Source organism: Tachysurus fulvidraco, chromosome 22, assembly GCF_022655615.1.
Source record: "Tachysurus fulvidraco isolate hzauxx_2018 chromosome 22, HZAU_PFXX_2.0, whole genome shotgun sequence".
Taxonomy (NCBI): domain Eukaryota; kingdom Metazoa; phylum Chordata; class Actinopteri; order Siluriformes; family Bagridae; genus Tachysurus; species Tachysurus fulvidraco.
This window is the reverse complement of record NC_062539.1, coordinates 18513429-18539481: the sequence shown is the minus strand read 5'-3', so window position 1 is coordinate 18539481 and position 26053 is coordinate 18513429. Positions and strand designations below refer to the sequence as shown.

At 40.4% G+C, this 26053-nt stretch overlaps 1 protein-coding gene across 6 annotated transcripts; it reads right to left on the bottom strand.

The window, feature by feature from the left end:
- Positions 1-2545: 2545 nt before the first annotated feature.
- brwd1 (bromodomain and WD repeat domain containing 1) lies at positions 2546-22554 on the bottom strand. Of its 6 annotated transcripts, none has more exons than XM_027163514.2 (43): positions 22319-22545; positions 22154-22212; positions 21992-22021; positions 21682-21741; positions 20096-20246; positions 19910-20008; positions 18486-18646; positions 17989-18210; positions 17817-17917; positions 16663-16733; positions 16195-16295; positions 16035-16075; positions 15547-15648; positions 15055-15205; positions 14396-14530; positions 13586-13714; positions 13017-13242; positions 12738-12890; positions 12389-12572; positions 12153-12243; positions 11793-11933; positions 11638-11714; positions 11186-11405; positions 10800-10916; positions 10606-10713; positions 10287-10411; positions 10097-10179; positions 9857-9968; positions 9712-9773; positions 9312-9467; positions 9076-9196; positions 8580-8705; positions 8424-8493; positions 8296-8349; positions 7989-8111; positions 7374-7526; positions 7012-7187; positions 6666-6835; positions 6360-6494; positions 6099-6269; positions 5498-5809; positions 5165-5305; positions 2546-4975 (listed from the first exon to the last, which is right to left on the bottom strand). In XM_027163514.2, the coding sequence occupies exons 1-43, from the start codon at positions 22353-22355 to the stop codon at positions 3582-3584; spliced, it is 6651 nt and encodes a 2216-aa protein (XP_027019315.2). In that variant the 5' UTR covers positions 22356-22545; the 3' UTR covers positions 2546-3581. The 6 variants fall into 6 exon arrangements, with proteins under 6 accessions (XP_027019315.2, XP_047662072.1, XP_047662071.1 ...); XM_047806116.1 differs by having other exon boundaries at positions 5498-5806; XM_047806115.1 differs by having other exon boundaries at positions 7989-8108.
- Positions 22555-26053: the final 3499 nt, after the last annotated feature.

Sequence of the window (26053 nt, the reverse complement as noted above, 5' to 3'; positions counted from 1 at the left end):
GTGTGTGTGTGTGTGTGTGTGTGTGTGTGTGTGTGTGTGTCACAATGTCGATTTCTGGGTCAAAGTTCAACTGATAAACTCCTGTATGGAGACAGAGGACATTGTCTATGGTGTTAACTCACCTTTTAACTGCTGAGTAATTTTATATTAAAAGGTTCGTACATGACGGATGTGTTAATACTTAATAAAAAATAAATAGAGAATAAAGTCTTAGAAATTCTCAATTGCACTGCAAATGGAGACACAAAAGTCTTGATGGTGGAACTCATATCCGTCTCAATGATCCACAGAACGTCACTACAGAGGTGTCTCAGTGTCTTTATCTTCTCATGGAACTCGTTATAGATCAACTCACCAACCACAGACTAATAAAATATCACATGCAGCAGTTAACTGGAATTAAATCTGTTCTGAAGGTATGATAGTAACTGCAGCCTTCAGGATGTCTAATAAACAGATTTTCTTCCAGATATTGAGAAACATGTTTCATCAAGTTTCAATTCCTCATTTAAAATGTTAGCAGGAACAACAGATCCATTTATATGGACTCAGAAAAGTGGTCAAGATGAGAAAATTGAGGGAAAGTTCAAACTTGGCTCCGCTGTATGTACAAAATTACTGTCGTAGTCTTAAACATTGCAAAACACTGGTTTTATTTTCCTGCAATCATTTCTGTTCATTGAGATGTTTCCTTTGGGAAATTATGTCGAAATTTCTATCTATAGCCAAGTGTTCTCCTCCTGGGAGAAGTAGCCAGAAGGAGTTAGAGAGAGAGAGACGGATTGAAGAAAGCAAAAGATCATCCATGTTTTAAAACCAGAGAACACAGCTAATGCAAATGGATCTGCCACAGACCCCATCAATGCATTTAAAAGTGGTGCAGCTCACGCAACCAAGTCAAAGACAAAAACAGATGATAAAATGACGATAAACGTTGGAGATCATTTTTAACATTTTAGTGGTACATGTGGGCCTGTTGTTCCTGTGACATTATGGATTTCATCTGGCTTCCCTGGTTCCTCCAAACCCCAACAAATGGTGCTCAAAGCCTCGTCACTACAATAACCTGCCACTCCATGAGTGAACTTAATGCAGTGACACAAGTGCACAAGCAGGTATCCAGGTGATTAATGTATGTTTTACCATTTAGACTTTTGTATTTGATCACTTTTATAATTCAAACACTATTAAGGGAAAAGTCTCCTACAGTCTTTTGTATATACACCGACTTGCTCTTTAGGATCCGCTCATGACACAAAGCACATGAGCTCAACTTTCAACTGGACATTGCCTTGGACTTGAAAGGCTGGAACAGAATCGCCAACTTTTATTGATGATGATGGTGATGATGGTGATGATGATGGTCTGCCAAATTATGGAGTCTCCAGTCTAATTGGGAGAAACTTAATCATGCTGCCAACAACACTGGACTTCATCTGGGGAAAAGTGTAATGATTTAAACTAGCTAGCAATCATCAGACCTCAACACAAACGAGCAAATACTTCACTTTCTAAAGAGAAGAATAAAGGGAGAAATCCCCAAAAACAAACAACTGGATGAAAAAAGCATGAGACAGCTTAGTGATGTCAGTGGTTCACTGGGTCATGATGCAGTTATTACATGTAGAGGTTACATAAACACATTATAGATCGCTTTCACCTTAAAATTGGGAGTTATCACCAAAGTGCTTTAAGCTGATTAACAAATCTAGAGGTAAATATCAGGAAATTTAACTGTAATTCATCATTTCATGCATCTTCTGCTCTGAGACCCAAAAGTCTTCAGTGTAGAACACAAAAGGAATTGGCCTAAATGTGCCAATACATCTGGAGAGGATTCCTGCAGTTTGCTGATATTAAGAACAAGATTTCAATTTGTTCTTTTCTTCAATTTAATTATTGTACCTTTCACTATGAGGGACTTTGTGCTATAATTATTACACACAGTGTACAAAGCACTTTGTAAACCTTATATAAAAAATATACTAATTTCTATTCACTGATATTCTGTAAAGTATTGCAAAACAAAATTTTATAGTGTTTTTAATTTTAACTGCCAGAAATGAGTGAAATAAGATGGAGATCGGAATTAAAATGCAATAATACGTAATGAGGGAATCAGTAGTAGTTGAAATTGTGTGTATATAAAATGTATATATAATATTCTTTATATATAAAAGCTTTGAACAGTGATTTAGACTCGAGTCTGTAACCCAGTGAACCAGAGCTCCTGCATTCAACGATAGAGACTGAAGCACTTTTGTACGTCGCTCTGTACGAGTCTGTCACATGGTGTAAATAATCAGCCGTGTCCTTCAGTCTGATTCTGTTTAATGCACTTAAAACAGAAGCCACTGAAGAAGTCGACTGTAGATTTTTGACCTTCTTGAATTGAATTCTAAAATTAAAATAATCTCTCTGTTGTTTACACTGAAAATGCCATAAACTCCCTACAGTTTGGTTCTGACATACAGTACTGTGTATCTCAGGCATGTGGGAAAGACTGAAACAACATTGCCTCTGCAAAAGAAATAGGAGATGTGTATTGCCGTTAAACAGTAGGCTATTTTATTCATCAAATGCATTTACCTCTCACACTATCCATGTTCCATTAGACTTAACATCTGCAAAACTTGAACTAAAGAGTTGGCTTTTTTTTTGCAAAAGACATTAAGAAATAATGTCAGCTCAGGTGTACGTCATCTCCAACACTATTCACTTCAAATGCAGTGGGTACAAAAGTTATTTACCGTTCATAAGTCAAGTCCGAAAAATGAATTAATACTGAAAAGTATATAACAGGTGACAAACATCTTCCCAATATGAGAAATCACTGTGTTTCGCAGCAAGTACTGATTTCCTGTACTTTGAAAACATGTACCAAATTTATAACTATATGGCAAGACAATGCATTTAAATTTAATACAAAATAATGCTCGACAATTTTAAATATGCAAAGCTTTGCTACAAACCAATTCTCCAAAAACTCTGGAAAGATGCAGATGAAAAAAAGTCTGCAATGGGAAAAGGAAACTTTGTACATATTGGCTCGATCATTCCTCTGACAAATACAATACAAGATTCATGTGGCTTTAGAAAAGAAGCAAGTGTCAAACGATGGAAGAAAGTTTATCACAAAAAAACGTAAAAAAAAAAAAAAAAAACAGAAAGCAGAAAGGAAAAGAAAAACCCTACAAGTCTGAAAACGGTAAATGTAGCTGACCCCTGAGTTTCTAACAGAACTAGTGTATGAAATACCTCAGTACAGTGTGCCATTTAGTGCAAGCCAGCAAAAATATGCTCGATTAAGCAGGAGGTATATTAAGATAGCACCCAGACAGACAATGCACCTCTAATTATTCTTGGTGGCCAAATCACAGAGAAAGGGGCAGCCAGACCAGTAGCTCACTTTACAGCTCTATACATATATTTCCCCCCTTTTCCCCCCAAACAGAAAATATAAATATCCCTGAAGTTGATTCACAGTATTTAGAGGACTCCAGTGCTGCTACTTTTTTTTTTTTGGGACAATCAAATGTCTTCAAGTTCTCCAGTTAGTGTCTCTTACTCAGCCAAACATCTCACTCGCTGTCTCTGTAGTTTACGGTCCGTTTGCCGAGGTTCCGGGTCCGGATGCGTGTGGCTCTCTGAGGCTTTCCATAGGAATGGTCACTGTCCATATCAGAAACAGATGGTTTGTGACGGGCGCTTCCTCGTTTCCGATCCCTCAGTCTCCCCTTGGCGTAACTTTTTGGACTGCTTTGTGATCCTGAGCTGGAGAACTGCGACTCACTGCTGGACTCCTCCTGGCTGTCAGAGTCTGAGCTGTCATCACTGCTGTAGCTCTTGCTTTGCTTCTGTTTACTAGATTGCCTTCTTCCTTGCTGACCAGAGAGTTCATCCTCAGATCGGTGCCTTTTTGAAGGACCATTCGCCGCTTTCTTCCTGCTTCCCGAATCGCTCTCGGATTCTGAAAGTTTCTTGAACCGCTTCCCTTTCCTCCCTGACGGTTTGCCACTGACGCTTTCATCACTGACGTTACCGTTTTCTATTTTGTCTTCAGATTCTGAAGTGCTGATATGTTTCCTTTTCGATGCTCCTGATGGCTTCGGCCGTCGGTCGTCGCCGTCTTTCGCCGAGTCACAGCTTCTCTTTCCGTTCCTTGATGGCCGTTCTCCCTCAGAATCGAGATCTTCCTCTGAGTCTGTGATGTATTTCTTCTTGGGGAGGGCTCTGAGAGTCGGTCTTCTGGAAAACGACATCATCTCCTTTTCTGACACATCACTTTGATACCGATCATCAGAAGAATCAGACTCTTTTTTCCTGCTTCTCGGAGGTGAAGATGTTTCACCCTCAGAGTCAGAAATGTCCGAGTCGCCGTCCAAACTCTGAGACTTGGCTGAACTTCTGGATTTGTTCTTTCTCGTCCGTGAGCGTTTTTTGTTCTTGATTTCTTCTCCACCACTAATGCTTTCAAGCTCATTTATTCCTTCATTTTCAGACCTGATTTTTCTCCTTGAAGCACTGGATTCCTTGACATCTGACTTTAATGCTATGGCTCCAGGAGCTGAACGAGCTTTTGAGGCAGATACGAGTTGTTGGCTTTTTGATGTTATTTTATTCATCTTCTCAGAGTATTTAAGGTCCTGTGTGTCTAATTTTCTTCCGTTATGATGAGGGTGTTCTTCAGCCTTTGGAGCCTCCGTTTCTTCATCAGACATGTTTGAAGTATTCACGTTGCTCAGATGATTTCTCTGCCGTCTGGTTCTGCAGTGATTCTCATCCTCCTCATCACTATCATTAATTTGTTTGATCTTACACACTGCCACTCTTGCCGTTTTCCTGATCAGCTTTCTCCTGCTGATGGAATCTTCCTCCTCATCGACGCTTTCATCCTCACTTTCCCCCTCAGTGCTGTTGTCCTCACTCTCTTCTTGGCTGTGTTTTCTGTGTCCATTGATGTGAGAAGAATCATCTGAAATAAAATAAAAAAAATGGGATTAGAATTAAACCTCAACTGTGTGACTAAATCTTAAGTGAGCTTTAGAACAGAAGCCCAAACGACTTGTTTATAAAGTGTCTCATCACCACCATCACATCTCACTATGAGAAGCATCACCACGACCACACGCGAGACTTCAGCACTAAACACAAAGCTCTTCACCTTCTTTCACGACTCTCCTCAGAGATGATCTAAGGTTAACTCTTTTATTATCACCGTTCCGTTGTGAAACCGAGAAGTTACTGTCAGCACTGGCCTCACTTTTCTCCTCCTCACTGGCACAATCCTCACTTTCATTCGACTCTGTTAAGGAAACAAAATGTACTGTAATATATTTTAAGGAAATAAGAGAGAAAAGAAACAGATAACGGAAAAATAAAGAACATTTTAACAACAAAGGATTACAAAGCTTGGATTTTTCCAAGTTAACTAGTGACATCTCCATAGACCATTAATATCCAGAGAAAAGGAGGGTCCATCATGAGGGTCTCCTACCCTGCTGGTCCTGTTCCTCAGACTCTGAGCTGCTCTGTATAACTGCAGCACGTTTGCTGGTCCTGGAACGTGCTTTATGCTCTGAAGTGTCCTCTTCCTCGGATGCGTCCATAAGCTTCATCTTACTGACTGCAGCCACGGCGGTTTTCCTCGGCTTGCGACTCTGGTCTGTCTCTTCTTCATTTTCCACATCCTCCTCCTCCTCCTCCTCCTCATCAGAACCTTCTGGGTCAGAGCCACTGCTCTGCTGAAGTCTTCTGCGCTCTGCACGAGACGATCTGCAGCTAAACCTGTTCCCCTGACCGCTACCTTCTGATACACAACAGCAGTCTTGTTAAAGGTCTAAAGAGAATAACTGGATCAGCAAACTAATGAATGACAATAAAATCTGCAGCATTGATTTAAAAATAATAAGAATGAAGAGACAAAATTAGGCTTAAAATATCAAGGAGGTATCGTGGTATTAGTCAAAGTCCAACAGAGGTCTGTGTCTCATGTAACTTAGACCATATGACATACTGCACTGTTATCAGATTTAACACCAAAGGGCTGAAACCCATGACCAGCGTTTGGGACCTCAGGTTTAACTGACAGCATATACCTGGCTTTCTCTTCTCAGAGCTCCGAGTGTGTCGGCCGTTCCTGCTTTTGGTTCTGCTCGACTGCGACCGTTTTATCAAACTGGACTTCCCAGAATATTCATCGTCGTCGTCATCATCATCATCATCATCATCCTCAGTTGAGCAGTCAATCTCACTTCCATTTTCAGTGACTAAATGAGATAAAGATCAAAGGAACAGCTCAGTTAAGCTGTGATATTAACCCTGGAGTAAATAAAACCCTGGGCACACGACAGCCTCACCGCTCTTCCTCTTGACCTCTCTGTTCTGCAGGGCTCTCCGTGTCGCTCTCGTTTCACGTCTGAATGGCTGAGAAGACGAAGGGAAATCTTCTTCCTTCGATTTGTTCAATGAGACGTCACTGTCACTGTCAGATTCTAAAGCATTCAAGAGGAGGTAGAGATAGTTACACACATTACAGTGGGCGAGTTAAATACACACCAAGTTCCCTGGTTTAAACACTAGGTGTCGCTGTCTCCCTGCTGTAGGACTTAACATGAGTGTGCAGTCGAGTCTTAACAGCAATGTTGTGATGCTGTAAAACCGACCTGACAGAGATGATGCACTCTTATTGGAGTCCTCCATCGACGTGTACGTAGAACTGAGCCTCCTTCTCTTCTTACTGCGATGGTGCTCCGCTGTAGAAGCTTTAACCGAGGTAGATTTGGTTGTAGGTGCTTCCAAATGTTCCTGAGTTTTAACAGCAGCCCTCTTCTGACTGAACAAAAACAAATCATGCTATTACTTTAAACCGTGAGAAGATAAGAGCACTGACTGCTATCTAGTTATTGTAGCTACAGTAAACATAAACTAGACCTTATTACTGTGAAATAGCTTTAAAACGGTCAATAAAATTTAAATCCATATTAGACATCGGTGGAAAAACAAAGCTACCTTGTGGATTCAACCCTGGGAGGAAGACAAAGGGGTTCCTGCTGCTGGGTTCTCTTTTTAAACCTCTGACTGCGTCTCAGCTTCAAACTGCTTTTGACTGCAGTCTTGTAGTCAGAGACGATTTTCCGAATGCGTTCCTCAAAGAACGCAGACAGTCGCAGCGTCATGCTGTAAATCTAACACATCAATGTACTAAACATTAGGCACAGCATCATGGTCTGGGGAAGAGCTTTATAAAAACACGGCACTTTAAATGACCACATTAATTAAACTCACACACACTTTTTACAGACCATCACCAAATGTGTACAAGAAGAAATGCAGACAAATTCCTCCAATTAATGAGAGAGAAAAAAACTTGCCTTTGAGCGTTTGTTTGGTGTGTAGACTTTAGCATTAGTAAAAATAAGCCTGGTGTCTTTGCATAGTTCTGTGAGGTTTTCATAGCGATCTTCTTCAAGCTTCCGTCGTACAGTCTCCAAATCCATGGGAGTGTAGATGATCTCTGAATAATCCTACAGTGATAATGTGAGAGGTGTTTATCATTCCTAATTCAGTAAGCTCAAGTTTATTTATATGCAGATGTTAAAAAATAAACAGTAATATAATATGATCGTTAGCTCATGCCAGGAGACATCTCTAACACACAGACACACACTTCTTTGACAAACTAATGGATTAAATCTCATTAGTCAAACTCTGTCGTTTCATTTCAGTATATGAAACGTTTTACAGTTATTCAAGCTTTAACTGTGAACTACATCCAGGATACATTTGGAGAAGCATTACATTGATGTATGCAGTGTTACTACAGAAATATGAGAACTTTTTACACACACACACACACACACACACACACACACACACACACACACACACACACACACACACACACACACACACACACACACACACACACACACACACACACACACACACACACACACACACACACACACACACACTCATCATCATACCTGATACTCGTTCTGATCTACAGGCTGTCGAAAAGGCTCAGAGTCCTCGCACTCAAACATATAATCCAGCAGCTGTTTGCATGCATCTTTCCATGCGTCCCTGTCCTGTACCGGCTCCATCTGCTTAAATAAACATAAGAAGGGGGAATAGAACTGATAATGTTCTGTTTGTTTATAGGACTCGATCATGTTTTACTGCTGAGTTTGGATTCAGCTAAAGCACTAACTCCTGATCCAAATGAATGGTCTGAACTGTTTAAGTATAATCTGTATTAACTGTAATCCATATTAAATTGTTAAGCACTACCTGATGTGCCCTTCGACCAGTAGATGTTCCTGGTGCATCAACGTCCTCCATATCCTGAAACAATATAAGGCAATGAGAAAGATCGCAAACACAACAAGTTATTATCTACTGTAATTAACTGGGTTTACCTCATCCTCAGTGTACTCCATGTTTTCAAATGCATTGTAAATCTCCATGATATCTGTACAATGGGGCTTGCTGGAGAATAAAAACCACACACACTGTAAGAAAGGGAACACAAACAACCTTCATGACAAATATGGACACATGAACAATAGACCTACCTGATGAACTTTAAGAGGACATCCGTTATAAGTTTTGCTGATTGTGCAATTTTGCTACGTGGTTCATTGAAGGTCCTTGCATTCAAATAAATGTACCTCGTGTCCCAAATTAGTGCAGACAGTCTCCTAAAGATAAGGCAAAACAAGATAAGGCAAAATAAACGAGTTAGATCAATAACAGACTGGAATTTACATCGTGTGAGAGAAACAGACATATAAACAGCTCCAGCTGATGAGATCTCTGGGTGAAAAATGGTACAAAAGGTCCAAACCCTTAAACCTCATCTTTATAAGAGAGCACAAGGATGAACATCTGACTTATTTAACACATTTACCCTGACAGGGAGGACGACTGTATCTGGCTAATGGGAGTGGTGATGTTTCTCCATGCTCGGTTGTCTCTACTAAAGACACTAAACACCATGACAGCCGACACTCAGTGGGGATTTCTATCAGCTAGATGAGAAGGCAGAAATGATCTGCCCTTAAGGTTCACCTGTAGAAGTTGGTTTTCAGCCTCATTCGGATGGAGCCGAGGTCAGTGGGGTAAGCGATTACAGTACAGTAAGTGGGATACTGAGTGAGGTCCACTGGGCCAGAGAAGGGTGCAGCAATATCTGTTGAGGCCACACAGAAAAATATACATTTGGTAAAGTTTCCACACAGGTGTTAATGATATTAGAACAGACGTATAACAGAGGACGAATTCAGCACAGTTCTCAGCACACATACCTACAGTGATGAGCTGGTCAATGCCAGCTACGATCCGTGCACACTCTTCTTCTCGACTCCTCCCTCCCCACTCGTCCTCTTGTGGTTTATACAGGATGTCAGCTCTTTCCTCATCTGTGACTGGTACACAACCACCCACCATCTCTGGACGATGAGCTACACAACCAACACACACTGTAAAATACACTTCACAGCCCTCGTCTCTGAGACCAAACATAAATGAATTAAAAGTTACGATTTTAACAGAGAATGATCTGATGTCCATGCAAGAGGACAAACCTAAGTCCAATATTCAGGTGTACATTAAAGATTTTATTTAATTAATGTATAGAGAGAGAGAGAGAGAGAGAGAGAGAGAGAGAGAGAGAGAGGGAGGCAGAGAGACAAGCTGAGAGTTTACCATTCTCTGGAATACCCTCAATGTCCCATGGGCTAAGCTTTTCGGTTTCTCCGTTGTCCCATCTGCAGAGTTTATTACAATAAGACTTATCAAAGACCAAACAGTCTAAATCACACCTGAAATTGGGGAAAAATCTGCGACTTACTTGACTTTGAAGCATTGGAAATGGCTGTCAGGATACTCGGGCTGATACGGCTCCTGACAGACTATGGTCCCAAACCACCAAGCATCATCGATTACTGACCGGAAAGAATCATCTAAAGGACAAACCATGATTACACAAACATTAATAAAAACTCTTGAGACAGGACATTAAGTGTTCAATGTGGAAAGAGATGAAAATGCTAAAGGGTTAAATCATGTAAAGTGCAATACGGTGACATACTTGGCCTCCAGATCCTGCTACGTGCTTCGTCATAGTTCTGGCGGAGAACAAGGAAGTCAATAACATCAGGCATATCATGATACCTGCAGGAAAAAAACACCAAAAAAAAAAAAAACTCAAGTAAAATGTAAGAAGGAAGTTATATTAATGCACTATATAGCAGCAAGTCAGTGAAACTGTGGACTCTTACTTCACAGAAAAAGACTTGTTTGTTATTTTGCCTGTTCCAGTGTCAATCTGTGTCAGTTTCAAGCAACACAGAGTCGGAGGACACACCTCGTACTTGATACCAGTTATTTTAACAAACTCTTGGTCCTGGTGATTAAAGGACAAGCAGTGATTTTTACATAATTATACACCAAAAGTATCCATAACATCATACAAACACTAGCAAAGGGTGAGAAATTACAGACTAAATGCTGGACAAACATTTATGCAACATTTGATGCAACCATCAGAAATGATATTTCAAGCTTAAATGTTATAAGAGGGTTTAAATGAAAACTGACTCTCAGACCCATCTTCTTATATGGAAGTTTGTCCAGGTTTATGGGGTACAGATTATTCCTGCACACTGCATCAACATAGGCCTCATGACCCTGACGGAAGTAGATGACCTACAGACAGAGTGCGAGGGGTAAATATCCACCACAACAAGAACATGTAACCAGTAGTACGAGTAACATGGGACGGGGCAACAAACCTCATCTCCCATCTGTGGAACAAAAGGAGACTTTCGAGGAATGACATCAGTAATCCAGGCAGAGGGACGAAACTCGTTGGACACCTCTCTGTTTAGGCTCGGCCTGGGTTTGGGACACTGTTTTTCAGAAGGTAAAGGATATTTGTTGTAATCCATTTGTACTGTTCACACTCAGGTAGTGATCACGATAGTTACTGCACTGTTTAATTTCACACGACACTTTAACATTACAATGCATTCTATTTGCAGCTCTAGTACTTATTAAGCTCGGCCATTATAAAACGCTCTTTAGGTGGAAATTTCAGTTACACTTAGATAATGTACCCTTTTGCCCCTGCATGTGAACCTCTGTTAAAGAACACTGCTGCCTCTTCAATGCTCCTCACCTTTGGTTCTTTGCTTTTTGCTTTTCTCTTCGGTTTCTGAGGAGATGAGGACGGCACATCCTCATCCTGTGTTTGTTCGGTTTGCTCGTCCTCTGCGCTGTTGTCTTCCTCTTCCTCGGAACTGCTAATCTGTCTACGAGCACGTCTTCGGGAGGACATGGCCCCCTGCATGGTGATGCCAGCATCAGCTGTCCAATCAGAATACTCACTGGAAGAATGACTTCAAATAAAATCATGCAGAATTAATTAAACAATCTGGGAATAATTACATTAGCATACACAATGGAGTTCTAGCATCCGTGTAACACCACTAAAGGAGTGAAGACTATTCACTCGGTCTTGACAATGACGTGTGCCATGAGGAACGAAAATAATACAGTAAATAATTAAGTAAATATGCAAATTAACGTCAGCGTGACTCCAGATACTTGTTGGGAGTTATGGGTTTGTACCTTGAGCTGTCACTTTTCCACTCCTCCTCTTCCTCTTCATTTGATGAATCTACATCACTAGCTTCAATCTCATTCTCCTAAGATGTCCACATACAGCAGGATCAGAAACAAACACAAATAATCACACAGAAGACAGAGATAAAAAGATGCTTTACCTCAGAGGAAGCGGTCTCCTCTCCCTCCTCACAAGAAAACTCGATCAGACTCTCTGCGTAGCTGTTCGTGCTGTCCACAATGCGGCGGCGCTTGCGTGGCTGTGCACGCTTGGTGCACACCACCTCGTCGTCCGAGTCGTCCTGAGGATCCCACAGTAAGGAGATGTCATAAGCGGGATTTAAACATTAATGTTAACGCTAATGCTGACTGCAAGCAGGTGTAACCACTGAGATTCCTATTTAAACTAATCAGACAGAAAATTATCATTCATAAGGATTTATCATTTAAAAAATTACGCTGATTAATTTTGCAAAATACGTTACAAGTTGCTGCAATTCATTACTTAAAAAAAAAGGTACCCTAAAGGAGTTTTGAGCAATTCTGTGTTTCTTGGAGTTGTAGAGGACGATCTCCTCATCACCCTTAGAGATTCTGTAGGACTCCTGATCCCTGTAACACAAATGTTGTCGTCACTGTTTTGACTTCAGGTCTGACTTCATGTTTCTATCCCTGTATGTTATGGCCTGGATTGTTGAGCTGAAGCACTTACGCTGGAATTCAGTGTAAAATTCAGAATGATGTTCCAAGGCCTTACCTATACACACTGGCGGTGAGTTCAGGCACCACCACCCTGCGACGCCATGCCTGCAAGTCCCTTTCCGTTGCCATCTGGCTACGTGGTGCATTTTGATGCATCTGACGCACTCCCTCCACTTGCCCACTGCGCCGAAGCCCCACGTTAGGTGGAGACTGAACCTCCATCCGCTCACTCAGAGACACTGAGCATAAAAATTTAGGGCAAAACTTGATTTACATTTTATACACAGTATGTCAGCAATAACAATTAAAGTAAATAATAATAAGTAAACGGGACTCCATGTAGAGTTGGTCTTAAGTGCAGAGCAAGAAATGGCCTGAAATGTTTTGCTTAGAAAGGTTTGCACCTCTTCTGGGGGTTCCCTGCTGCCTCACAGCCTGCTGGTCCTGTTGATCCCGGAGCAGGCGGATGGCGTCATCTAAGAGGCTCCGGCGTGCCTGAGGATCCTCACTCTCAGCAGGCTGCTGGCTGATCACCTGCTCAACCACCTCACCATCACCTGCAGAAATTTAAACCATGTGCTGGGAAACATTTTTACTACCAGAACAAGAATGCTGTTTTACTAGCTGTAGAGAAAGTGCAGTAAAGATGCAGCTAGTTAAAACAGAGATCATATCCATCTTACTTGTAGCAACGTATGCAAGCTGAGGAACAAGGTGCTCGTCTGTGAAGTTCTCCCTCCCTGGCACAAGTCTCTGATATTTGGGAGGATGAGGATTCCCGTCAACATCCACCAGGAAGGGTGGGGGCATAAGGTGAGGGGCCTGTTGTGTCTGCTCGTCTAATACGAAGCCGTTGGAGTCCCGGATCAATGGACGGTAATCAGTGTGGAAAAACACCTGATCTGGAAGCTGCAAGTGATTTCAAAAGGGGTTTAACGTCATAAGATCTGTAAGATCTTACTGGATTAGCCACAGTAATAACACCATCATGTAACTAAAGCACGTTGGTGACTTTCTAATGCACGGTAAGAGCTAAAATCACTGGCTTTTAAAATAAGCTTGAACACAAGATGTGTCAGATGTGTATGTTCCATCACCTCACGTTACTGAGAATTATTAATATATTTACCTTTGTGAATGTATGTGAACATTATAATCACAGTATAAAGACAGAATCTGCTGCGATGATGTGATTCATGGTGATAATATTTATCATTCTAGTTTAACAGATGACTTTTATAAGTTGGCAAACCTTTTCATAAGGCTTGGAGCTCCCAAATCCAAAAATGACCAGGTGACCATGAGAGTCTGTACAGGCGAAGCGATGACCGTCAGGGGTGAACTTGCAGTCAAAAACAGCACCATGCCCCTGCCCTTCAATCTAAACAGGGGGAAGAATACAACCCTTTTAACTCCTGTCTAATTGAGTTTAAATAATTAGACTACTGATTAAACAGCTGTGTTGAGGGCAGAGAAATTCTAATGCTTAAATTCCTTCACTTCCATCTAAGCAGACAATCCGCAGTGATCCAGACAATACTGTTGTATAACTGCATTGAATTCTCAAAGTTGTGTCCAAGTTTATTTGTCTCCACTTTTTCTACAGTGTCTCTCCCGTTACTGAACACAGCCGACCCTTATCATTGTTCCTTCTGCTGAGACCTGATTGTTATTCCTTATGTTTGACTGCAGGGCTTTTCTCTTAAACACTGTTCTAAATGCACCAGACATTTCCCCATGAGACCAGCACGGCACACGGCTGCTAACTTCTCATGGGATTAATGCACAAAATAAAACAAATCAGCATCAAAACAACCAAGTTCATCACAAATATATCAATAGAAACATATTTAATCTGTAGACGTCTAGTAGCTGATATTTTCAAGATCAGACACTAAACAAACACTTCAGGATCGACTGTATGCTGCGCTACACTTCTGCTCGCAGTTCAAAGCCTCGCAACAGACATTAACTTTTTAGATTTCCAACATGATCTTATTTCACACACACACACACACACACACACACACAAGATTTCTAACGTAGTGCTGGAATACTGCACCATGTTAAAGTAGTGATGAGTCTTTGTGCCCCGGATGAGGTCCCATATGAAAATGTTGCCATCGTGACCTGCAGACAGCATGACACGGGGATCATATGGATGTGGCTCCAGCACAAACACCTCTGCCTCGTGACCCTGGGAGGAATGAAGAACGTTACCTTCTGTCCCACAGCAACAGTCTCCTCTAGCATTAGTCTCAACAGACTGCTTTTTTTTTTTAATTCATATGATCCAAATGGTCCTTTCTTAATGTTTAACCAGATGCTTTTAAATGTTCTGAGTAAAATCTTACTAGATTTACAAACTATTAAAATCATGCAGTTTTTGATTAAAAGAAAATAATTTAATGACAAACTATTAAGAACACGCCTATGTACACACATCTCTGCACTGCTATAGCCTTATATTTATTCACTGTACATATGTTTATATATTACATGCTGTACATATACATGTTTATCTGCACTTGCCTATTTGCACAGTTGTTACTCTTTGCACTTCTGGTAATGCCAAACTGCATTTTGTTGCTGTGTACATGTACATGTACAATGCTATGACGTGTGTGTGTGTGTGTGTGTGTGTGTGTGTGTGTGTGTGTGTGTGTGTGTGTACATCTATTTATCAAACTCTGATGTATCTGTCCAGTCCTGAGGCTTTACCTTTAACACGTGTAACAGCTGCCCTGTGTAGGAGTTCCACACTTTAAGGAGATGATTGTTGACCGCTGTGATAACGGTGTTGTCATGACGATCCCACGACACCATGGTGACCTTGGGTTTGAAGAAGCTCTCTTCTTCTGCAGGCACAGTTCTGCGAAAAGATTAAGAGACGTGATAAAGCTTAGAAAGCGATGTTAAATATCAAGAGACTGTTTCTGTTTATTACTTTTACATTTGCACAAAAATAGAAATCTTTTTTTTTTTCAGTTTAAGTGTATTATAAAAATATAGCACTTACAAAACCACGAATTAATTGGAATTTAAATGATTTTAATTGTCCTGAACATGTTTATCAAACAACACTTACATACACACACCTACAACAATATTATTCATGATACACAATACATTCACAAAAAGAACATCGTTTTGTTTAAACATCACAGTCAAGTGAAAACTGACAGGATGGAACAGATTACTGAGGATCCGTACCCTGGTAAAGTGGCAGACATCTCCAGCAAAATGCTTCTCCACTGATGCCTCTGATGCAGCACCCAGATACGAGCAGTGCCGTCACGACTGCCGCTTACAAACCTGACACACAAACACAACTCATTTTGCACTCAGATGTCTTTACTCTCTGGGTTTGGAGCAATTCATTAAAAAAAGTTTATGTATAAATCCATCTATTTTCCTACAGACCTCCTGCTGTGTGGATGTTTAACAAAAAGCACAAGATAGACAAGAGAGTCATACTGTGGGTTTAATACATGAAAAATCTGATTTATGGCTTATCATAAAAATAATAAAATAGAATTAGCACACAAGATGTTACCAGCAAAAAGATCTTGTATGTTAGTCAACAAATGTTAAGAAATGAAGGCATGAGGATGAAAAACTTCCACAAACATTCAACACTACGTGAAATAATTTACCAATTCTGACTGAAATTCTGAAAATGCTCTAAAAGACAAACGTACCGCTCTCCTGTATGACAGAACTGGATGCTGTCAACTTTGTCCTGAAAACAACAAACGTGTCAAAACTAGCATCATATTCAGTTACAGACACAGTTACAGACACAGTTACAGACACAGTTACAGACACAGTTACAGACACAGTTACAAACGAAGCTCCTACTGTGTGAGAGTTGAGCTCTGCTTTTTTTTCCGGAGTCCCGCTGCCCATGTAGTAAATCCTGATTACATCATCAGTGCTCCCTGTGGCTAGGAACATGCCTCCTGTATCAGACAACATCTGGTTAAAAGTGAGTTTTTAACTGTTGTGACTTTGCATGATATATCGATCTGTTTCACTGAATTTCCCCCTTCTTGAAAATTGCATTAATATTGCAATTGCAAAAATGAGGGAAAAGGCAATAAAATTTGGACAGAATCATGTATTTGAGTACAAGCCTACATTGGTGTCTGTCCCACAACCTGTTTCTCCTCTACAATAATTGAAAAAATAATAAACAAATAATTGTAATGCGATCTCATAAGTCCACAGGTTATGAAATGTCTTCCTGAAACCTCGTCTCTACTATTACTCGAGGCTCCTATCTGAATGAGGTTATTTCCCCAGGAGAGTTCAGCCATGTTCCCTTACCTGGGCTGAAGGAGGAACACACCATCTGAACACCGGGTCTCGGCCTTTCTGTAAACTTCAGTGAACGGTCACTAAAACAGAGAGGACAGGATCTTACACATCTATATATTAGTGCCAGCTGTATTCAGGTCAAATATCCAGCTACAGAAATCTCGGTTTAAAAAACCTGGATAAGGAATGAACATGAGCAAAAGAACACAGACATCTTTTAATGTTTACCCACTAATGACTGGTCTGTGGATATCAATAAGCAAGCAATGTTTTGTTTAACGGTGGCACTTTAAGTACTTCTGACTCTTGTCCAGAACTCTGAAGAGGAGATGAGCATTTAACATGAAGAAGTGAAAACAAACCCATACTTCTTTCATTTATCATCAATTAATCTGACCAGAAAGGCTAAAAAATGGAGAAACTAACAACTCTTTCTTTTCCTTTTAAACAGATAAACAATGGGTAAGAAGCTCTACAGCAAGTGATGAGATTCGCTCAACATCTTATTGATATCCAGCTCCCACTGATCACAGAAATACACAGTAAACACTGCCACAGTGGTGGCTCAAGTGGTTAAGGCTCTGGTGTGTTAACTGGAGGATTGGGGTACAAGCCCCAGCAATGCCAAGCTGTATCATAGCTGTGTCATTAACTGTGTCATAGCTGCCCCTGTGCTCAACCTCCAAGTTGAGAATATATCTAGAAAAGAATCCCATTGTGCTGTAATGTATATGTGGAGATAATAAAGGCTTCTATGGCTCCCATTCTACAGAATGTGAGACACATTATCAAGGACTTGTCTCATCCCAGTCATGGAGTGTTTAAATCATCCCAAAACATTCCTCACACAGTTTATCACTGCGGCTGTTGTACATAATCTTGAAATTTTACTTTTAGAGTTAATATTTTTACATGCTTATATTTATATTATGGCTCTTTGCACTTCTTGTGATTGACTGTAACAACAAGATCCCGTTACATAAGCCACACGTCTAACAAACAAAATTCAGTATAGTTTATTTTGTCATATGCTCCATTTAACCTGTAACTATTTGATGTACTGGCCGTTGAGTTAAACACCTACAGTTGCCCAACCTTGTTAGCTCTGTATATTTAATTATGTACATTTAACAAAACGAATCATATAGAATTTTCACACTTGCCTGAAAGTGGTGTTCATTACATCCCACTGCCAGAAGCAGACAGTGGCATCAGTTCCTGTAGAAACCATGTACCTTTTGGAGCCCTTGGCAAATGGAGAAAACTAAGGAGACAAATTACAGGAGTCAAAACAAGCCCAGGAAAAAGGCAAGAGTAAACAGTAGTGCAGCGTACCTGTAAAGAGGTAATAGATCCACTGTGACCCTGCAGCACTGCCACTGGGGCACAGGTACGAAGGCACCAGACTCGGATGGTTTTGTCGCAGCTCCCTGCTGCAATGAGTGTATTCTCATAGTTGACAGCGAGGTCTGAGATCTCAGCATGGTGTCCTCGCAGAGTGGAGTGGAGCCTCCCATCAAAGGAGGACCAAATTTTTACCAAGGCATCATCTGAACCCTGTTTGGGAGAGAAAGGAACCCGCTCTTCAAGTCAGGAGGAACGAGCAACTACACCAGGGGGTTAAAGGATGTTGTAGCACTGAGGCAATAATCAACAATGTGACCATCGCATAATGGTAGCTGTTACGTTCAGGGAGCAGCAGGGAAAATGTAAACTATAGGTAGATTTCACAGGACAGACACGAGGATCAGTAACAACAGCAAACATGATCAAAGTACTTTGACAAGCAATCTTTATCAAAGATGATGTTAAAGTAAAAAAAAAATTCTCACCGTGAAAATCCTGGATCCTGTTCGGTCGAAGGCGATGCAGTAAACAGCTGAGAGATGTCCCAGAATCCTCCTGTGCATTTTGATGTTCTGATATACACTGACAGGATGGACAAAGCTGAAACGCTGAGTGCCTGTCAACTCCCTGCCTCTGCACACCTCCACTACACACACACACACACACATTACATTAACACTACCACAAAAGTCCTTCTTTGATTGTATTGGTGAATGCACAAGTTAACAAAATGCAGTACAGATCCTTTAAAACCCTTAGAAACCTGAGCTTAAGCTAATTTCAGTTATCCAACATGTGTACAGATCTCAGATCAGAGGTGTATTATATTTTGCCCCGTTGCCCCATTTATGATGTTTAGACTCACCAAGGGCTAAATAAAACACACAAACAGAAACGTAAAGGTTGCCATACCACATTTGTGAATGTTTTGTGCATTTATTGCATCTCCTTTTCAGTACAATGTTCTTTTCTGCTAAATTGTTTACAACTTAGATATTCAGTGAACCCCACTGGACATATTTAGATTTAGTTTGTGCTTTTTGTGCTTTCTCCTGTTTGTCTGAATCAGAGCGGAACTGAACCTTACATTTGGTTGAAAACTGAAACCAAACCAACAGCATAAAAATATTGGCTGAGAATCTGATGGACTGAAAAACATAAATCCCCCAAAATTACACAAGCATAAAGAACAACAATCTGGCGTGGAATAAACAAAAAATGAGATATTCATATAGTCACGAGGGAGGAGGAAATATAGAATTAACAACCTCTGATAAATAACCTCTGAAAAAACAACCTCTAATGAATAACATCTGATAACATCAGAAAACAAAAGATTAATATATTTTTTTCCAGAAAATAAACCAACAATAACTAATTGTGTGCAATTATCATTATATATATATATATCTCAGGAGGAACGAGCAGCTACACCTGGGGCTTGAAACCTGATCAATAAAAAGACAGTACTGAAGGAGGTGAAGATGCTTTTCCTCCATTTCTGTTTAAATATCTAGAGTGTCATATTACTGTAGCTCATTTTGGACAAGGCTAAATCTGGGCAATGGTGTTCACTTTAGCAGCTTAAACTGTGTAATTGTGCCAGACATTTGGTTTCCTTCCTGGAGTTATTTTGACTCAGAGCTGAATCATTTCTTCACTGCAATCAAACCTCACTAGATTTTGCTTGGAACCTGACTGAAGCCTCTGCTTACCCCTTCAGACCAGTTATTTTGGTCCAAACCAAAGTGCGATCGCTGTATACTCACCTACGCAAAAAAACTGCACAAAAGGTAAAAAAGAACACAAGGGTTTTATTCAAATGGACTAAACACTGCATATATAAAAGCACCCTGTATTTATTTAACTATAAACAAGTGAACCTGGTAAAAACAGCAGCGACACATACCCAGATTTGGTGCATCCCTGCAGCTTAAAGGCCTCTCCGGTGGTCTTCCTCGATGAAGTGCAGCAAAAGTCGAGCTTTTCCATCGGCTACGGCCACAATCTGTATCGCATCGAGGTATAATCATGAGTAAAAAGAATCTGTGCATTTCAAAAAGGACAAAAGGTTTTATTGCTGATGCTGCCCCACCTTTAGCTGTCCGGAGTACGGAGTGCCTCCCTGTACCCAGCAGAGAATGTACTCCAGGCAAACCAGACGGCACCTGCTTGTCCAGGACCGGACCAATCTGCTTACATATCTGCAGCAAGTGGTCTGGTGCAATATGCTTGTTGGCAGCAATCTTATGGAGAAAAAAAAACCACGTGAGGCAAGCGTCAGGTAAATGTAATAGAAGCTCCATTATGAGATATGACCGGCTCATTTATACAATCCATCCGTTTATCTTCTGCAACCTCTTTATCGAGTCTCAGAGGATCGAGAGCTAATCCCAGGAACACTAGGGGAGATTACTGCTAGCTGAAAACATAATAAAACACCTTCTTATCCAATCAGATGAACACCATAATGAATAGACTCTGGATAATCTTTCACACAATTCACTGCCAACTTAAAGCCAAGTGAAATAATATGTCCTTAAAGGCAACACCCCAAACATACAATGTACACGAATTATGAATTACTTTTTGCCAAGAATTTCTGGGTTTACTTTTTTAGTTTAAACTTCCTTCATAGACAAGTTGGTCTATTTCCTACAGTATGCAGAATGAGGTTAAACCCATGCTGAGAGTGATGCCCATGAGATTAGCTCTTTCATCACCTCCATCTAAAACTAGTCTCTCAGTCTTTCCAGCTCTCTCACCTCCTCATTTATACATGCTGCTTTAAGAGATGTGCTTCTAAAGCTCCAACTATCCTAACAGTATTTCCATCAGCACCATCAGGCTTGACACCTCATTCACTGCCAACTCGCCAAGCTGAGTCTGTGCAGTAACTCGACTGCTTTGTACATGTTATGCATTCTGAAACATTCAGATCAACGTTTGTGGTATACAGTGGACTCTAACAAGAAACTGAATGTTGAGTGAGAAAATTAGCACTTGCTCTTTTTTGCCACTAACAGCAAAATCTGCTCATTAACACATACTCGCGATCTGTGAACGCCATTGTAGCTGCACTAATAATGTCCCCATTTACTGCTAACATCGGTGTCTGTTGGCACATTACAATCTTTCAATTGAAAGTGAAAACATGCCTGACAATAAAGCTGATTCTGATTCTGAATTTTTAACTGGATGTTTTAACTTGCAGATCGACATCAATGTAAGCGACCGCCAGCCCTCGACTGTGTTTTCGGAAATTAAATTATACAATTAACTAAAACAAATAAATCGTTCTGCTCGTGTTCATCGGTTTAGGACCAATAATCATGTCTGAAAAGGAAGCGGCTCGAAAGTGAAGCATTTATACAAAGCAGGAACGCACCTCAAAAAATAAAGTAGAAACCTTGGAGCGACACACAGAGTAACACACACAGAATAGTGGAGCATATAATATAATAACTGCAAATGGCTGTCTAAGTAGGTTTCTTCCAGATTAGTGACTTTTAATGCACCAGATCCTGGAGAAGTGACGATCATTTATCAGGAATATAATATAATATATATATGAATAGGTTATAATCAGAATATATAAATATATAGAATACATCAGAATATAGATATACAGAGTATAATTAGTATATACATATAGAATATGATCAGAATATAAAATCCTACCAAGTCTCCATATGATCTGGGGTGTTCATTTCCTTCCCAATCCACTCTACGAGGAAGGAGCTGCCAAAACACAGAAACCCGTTCAGAAATGACAGGGACTTTAAATAGGATTTAACATTTATAATTTTATTAAGTATATTATCCAAAATCTCCCAAACAAAGACAGGCATCAAACATGACAAGCATTAAATCCACCTGTTAGTGAGCTTCACTCGAATTAGGCTTTGTGTTTATTACGTACAGAACACACACACACACACACACACACACACACACACACACACACACACACACACACACACACACACACCTGATGTTCCTCCAGTTCACTCACGAGAACCTGCAACAGATCATAAGTGATGTGTGTAATGAGCCCATAACCAACACACAGCATTAACACAACATATATAACCGATATATAAACACAACATTTATAACCGATATCTAACCGATATATCAACACAGCTCTCACCTCAGCAGCTCTCTGACACGGGCCGGTTGTTAAAAAACGAGAAATTAGGTAATAAAGCTCTGCGGAAAGAAAGAATGTGAGTAAATATGTGTTAATGTGAAGTAAACCTGAAGGTTAGCATGAAGCTAACGATGAAAACATTAAAACGCCACTTCTCTGTCTTACCCGATTCAAGGGGCGAAATATTCGCTCTTTTGTCCATTCTGTCAGCCGTAACTTAGTTCTACTCCTGAATCTTGTGTTAATGTCTCGATATCCGCTGATAAATGTGTTTAATTCCGACTGCACGGTTCAGGGCTCCTTCGTGATCGCTCCCGCTTTCCGTTCAGCCAGTTTTCAGTCGCCATTGGAAGTGCGAGGCCTCAGTTTACAGAGCAACTTCCGGTCCGACCAAAAGGAAGTGGGGGGTTGGGCAGAAAAAAGTCTCCCTGTCAAACAAAGGGATTAGAAATGTCAATAAAAGTCAAACCATATTAAGCGTTTTTGTGTTTACGCGATAAAAGGTTTTAATGTTTGGGTGATTCGTAAAGAAAAGATTTATAAAAGATTTGTGTGTGTGTGTGTGTGTGTGTGTGTGTGTGTGTGTTAGTGTGTGTATGTGTGTGTTAGTGTGAGTGTTTGTGTGTGTTAATGTCAGTGTGTGTCAGTGTGTGTGTGTGTGTGTGTGTTTGTTAGTGTGTGTATGTGTGTGTGTTAGTGTGAGTGTTTGTGTGTGTTAGTCAGTGTGTGTGTGTGTGTGTTAGTGTGTGTATGTGTGTGTGTTAGTGTGAGTGTTTGTGTGTGTTAATGTCAGTGTGTGTCAGTGTGTGTGTGTGTGTGTTAGTGTGTGTGTTAGTGTGAGTGTTTGTGTGTGTGTTAATGTCAGTGTGTGTCTGTGTGTGTGTGTGTGTGTGTGTGTGTGTGTGTGTGTGTTTGTTAGTGTGTGTTTTACACATATGTAAAAAAAAAAATAATTAAAAATTAAATAAATTGTATGTACAGCTGTGCTATAGATAATATAATGGAATAGAATAGAATAGAATGAGATGCATGATGTAATAGGATGGAGATGGTAACAATTAAATGTAAGATTATTGCACATTATTATACAATAATAACTAACCCAAACCCTATTATTGTGTAATGGGGAACATTTAACTGTTCACATCAGGTAAATTGTCTGGGGGAAGAAACTGTGCCTGGTTGTGCTGGTATTTAGGGCTCTGTATCGCCGGACAGATGGTAAAAGTTTAAGTACATTATAACTTATTTCTTTAAAAAAAGTAGAATTATATACTATATACTATATGTATTTTCACAACACTATATATTTTTTAAGAACGTTAGTCAGCTGTCAGGAAATATACATGAAGGAAATGGTTACTGATAAAATAACTTGTATGCATTAATTGTAAATACCATAAAGAAGATAATTCAAATTCAAAGTTCAGAGATGGGACAAAAATTTTGATCAATGGTAACTAATGATTGGTTATTGTGGTATTCGGTATTATTCTGATACTGGTAATGGTGATCAGTGATTGGTTACTGGGAAAATGGTGATTAATGGTTGGTCATTGGGATTAAAAACATGGACACATGCAGCATTTAGGAGCTGTTAAGAAATCTCTGAGTCAGGCAGGACATCTGGCGTACTGTAAAAAGTGTACAAATCAGATGAAAATATGGCTTCTGGGCTTTTATTTGTGTCATGGGCACATAACACTAGAGCAAGCGTCGCACTGTGGTCTGAACGCAGATGCAGTAAAACGTTTCTTTAATGTAGCTGAATCATCAAATTCTGGCTGAATGCCCTTAAACTAGAACAGATTCAACTTGTCCAAAACCAAAAATAATGTCAGAGTGTCATTTGAGCTGGTTAGATATCATCACAGGTATCACCATCCTGACTGCTATCACCGTATGCAGCACTAGACCTGGTCCAATGAGTAATAATGAGTGATTTTCACAGCGTTAATAGTATTTTCTCTTTATCACATTCTCCTAATTTCTCTCTAGTACTTGTTGTGTCCAAAGCAGCAGATGATGGTCTGGAAGCCATTTTGTCCCAGATGGCAGAGGGGAAGGAAGTGTTCTTTTCTCTGTTTACTCTGTATTATTTTGTGTGTGTGTGTGTGTGTGTGTGTGTGTGTGTGTGTGTGTGTGTGTGTGTGTGTGTGTGTGTGTGTGTGTGTGTGTGTGCGTGTATGTGTGTGTGCGTGTCAGAGAGAGAGAGAGAGAGAGAGAGAGAGAAAGAGAGAGAGAGATTGAATTTCTGAAAAGCTCTCATTTGAATCTTCATGTTTTTAAAATAAGCAAAAAAGACTTTCAAATATCAGCTTATTGGGAGTTTTATCTTACTGAGTAAAACACAAGGCTCTTGTGATGAACATGAATAAGATGAGACCTTAAGAGGTTTATAAGCTGAAACTGTAGCACAAAGTGTCAGCTGGTGGAACAGAGGTCCAGATGCTGATCCAGTAAATTATATCAGCAGATGGAAACGATTCATAGAGTCAGAACTGTAGAAGAACTGCAAATATCCCACATCCTCTAACCTGCCATACAGCAGCTACCACCTGTGGAGGGTGAGTGTGAACCTCTGCACCAGTCATACTGATATTCTCCCTCTACACTAATGACTGCGAAGCTTCTGAAATTTGCAGATGATACTACGCTCATCGGTCTAATCCAAGATGGTGATAAGTCTGCATACCAGCAGAAGGTGAAGCAGCTGGTGTTACGGTGCAGTCAGAACAGTTTAGAGCTAAACACCCTCAAAACTGTGGAGATGATAGTGGACTTTAGGAAAGACCCCCCAACACAACTCCCCCTCACAATATCCAACAGCCCGGTGTCATCTGTGGAGACCTTCAAGTTTCTGTGCTCTACCATTTCCCAAGACCTGAAATAGGAGTGCAACATAAACTCCATCATCAAAAAGGCCCAGCAGAGGATGTAGTTTCTACATCAACTAAGGAAGTTTGGTCTGCCACAGGAGCTGATGATGCTGTTTTACACTGCAGTCATAGAATCTGTCCTGTTTACATCCATCACCATCTGGTTTGGTGTAGCAGGACAGTCTACAGGACAGTAACAGACCGCAACGCACAGTAACAACAGCAGATATAATAACTGGTGCCCCCCTGCCCACCCCCCCAGGACTTGTACGACACAAGAACCAGAAACCGGGCAGTAAACATCACTACTGCCCCTTCACACCCTGGACAGGCCCTCTTACAGCTCCTCCCTTCTCTCAGGTGCTACAGAACTTTACTAAAACTCCCAGACACAGGAACAGTTTCTTACCCCAGACAATCACCCTGATTAACACCTCACCATCATTATATTCACTGCTTCATATCTATAAGTGCTGCATTATCAGGACTGTCAGTCATCACATCATCTGTATATATTACACACTACTGCTGCTGTATAGTGTACTAAAGTATATTACACTATATTGTTATTTACACTCTCACACTTTATGTACAGAACTGATCTGTTATATATTCTGTATTTATATTTAATACTCATAATGTCTATAATATCACATCTGTATTGTCTTGTCGTGTGTGTGTGTGTGTGTGTGTGTGTGTCTGTGTGTGTGTGTCTGTGTGTGTGTGTGTGTGTGTGTGTGTCTGTGTGTGTGTCTGTGTGTGTGTGTGTGTCTGTGTCTGTGTGTCTGTGTGTGTGTGTGTGTGTGTGTCTGTGTGTGTGTGTGTGTGTCTGTGTGTGTGTGTCTGTGTGTGTGTCTGTGTGTGTGTGTGTGTCTGTGTGTGTGTGTGTGTGTGTGTGTGTGTGTGTGTGTGTGTGTCTGTGTGTGTGTGTGTGTGTGTGTGTGTGTGAACATAAATACACTTGGCCAATAAACGTGATTCTGATATAAACAATCTTTTACTTTACCGGAAGTACCGTAGC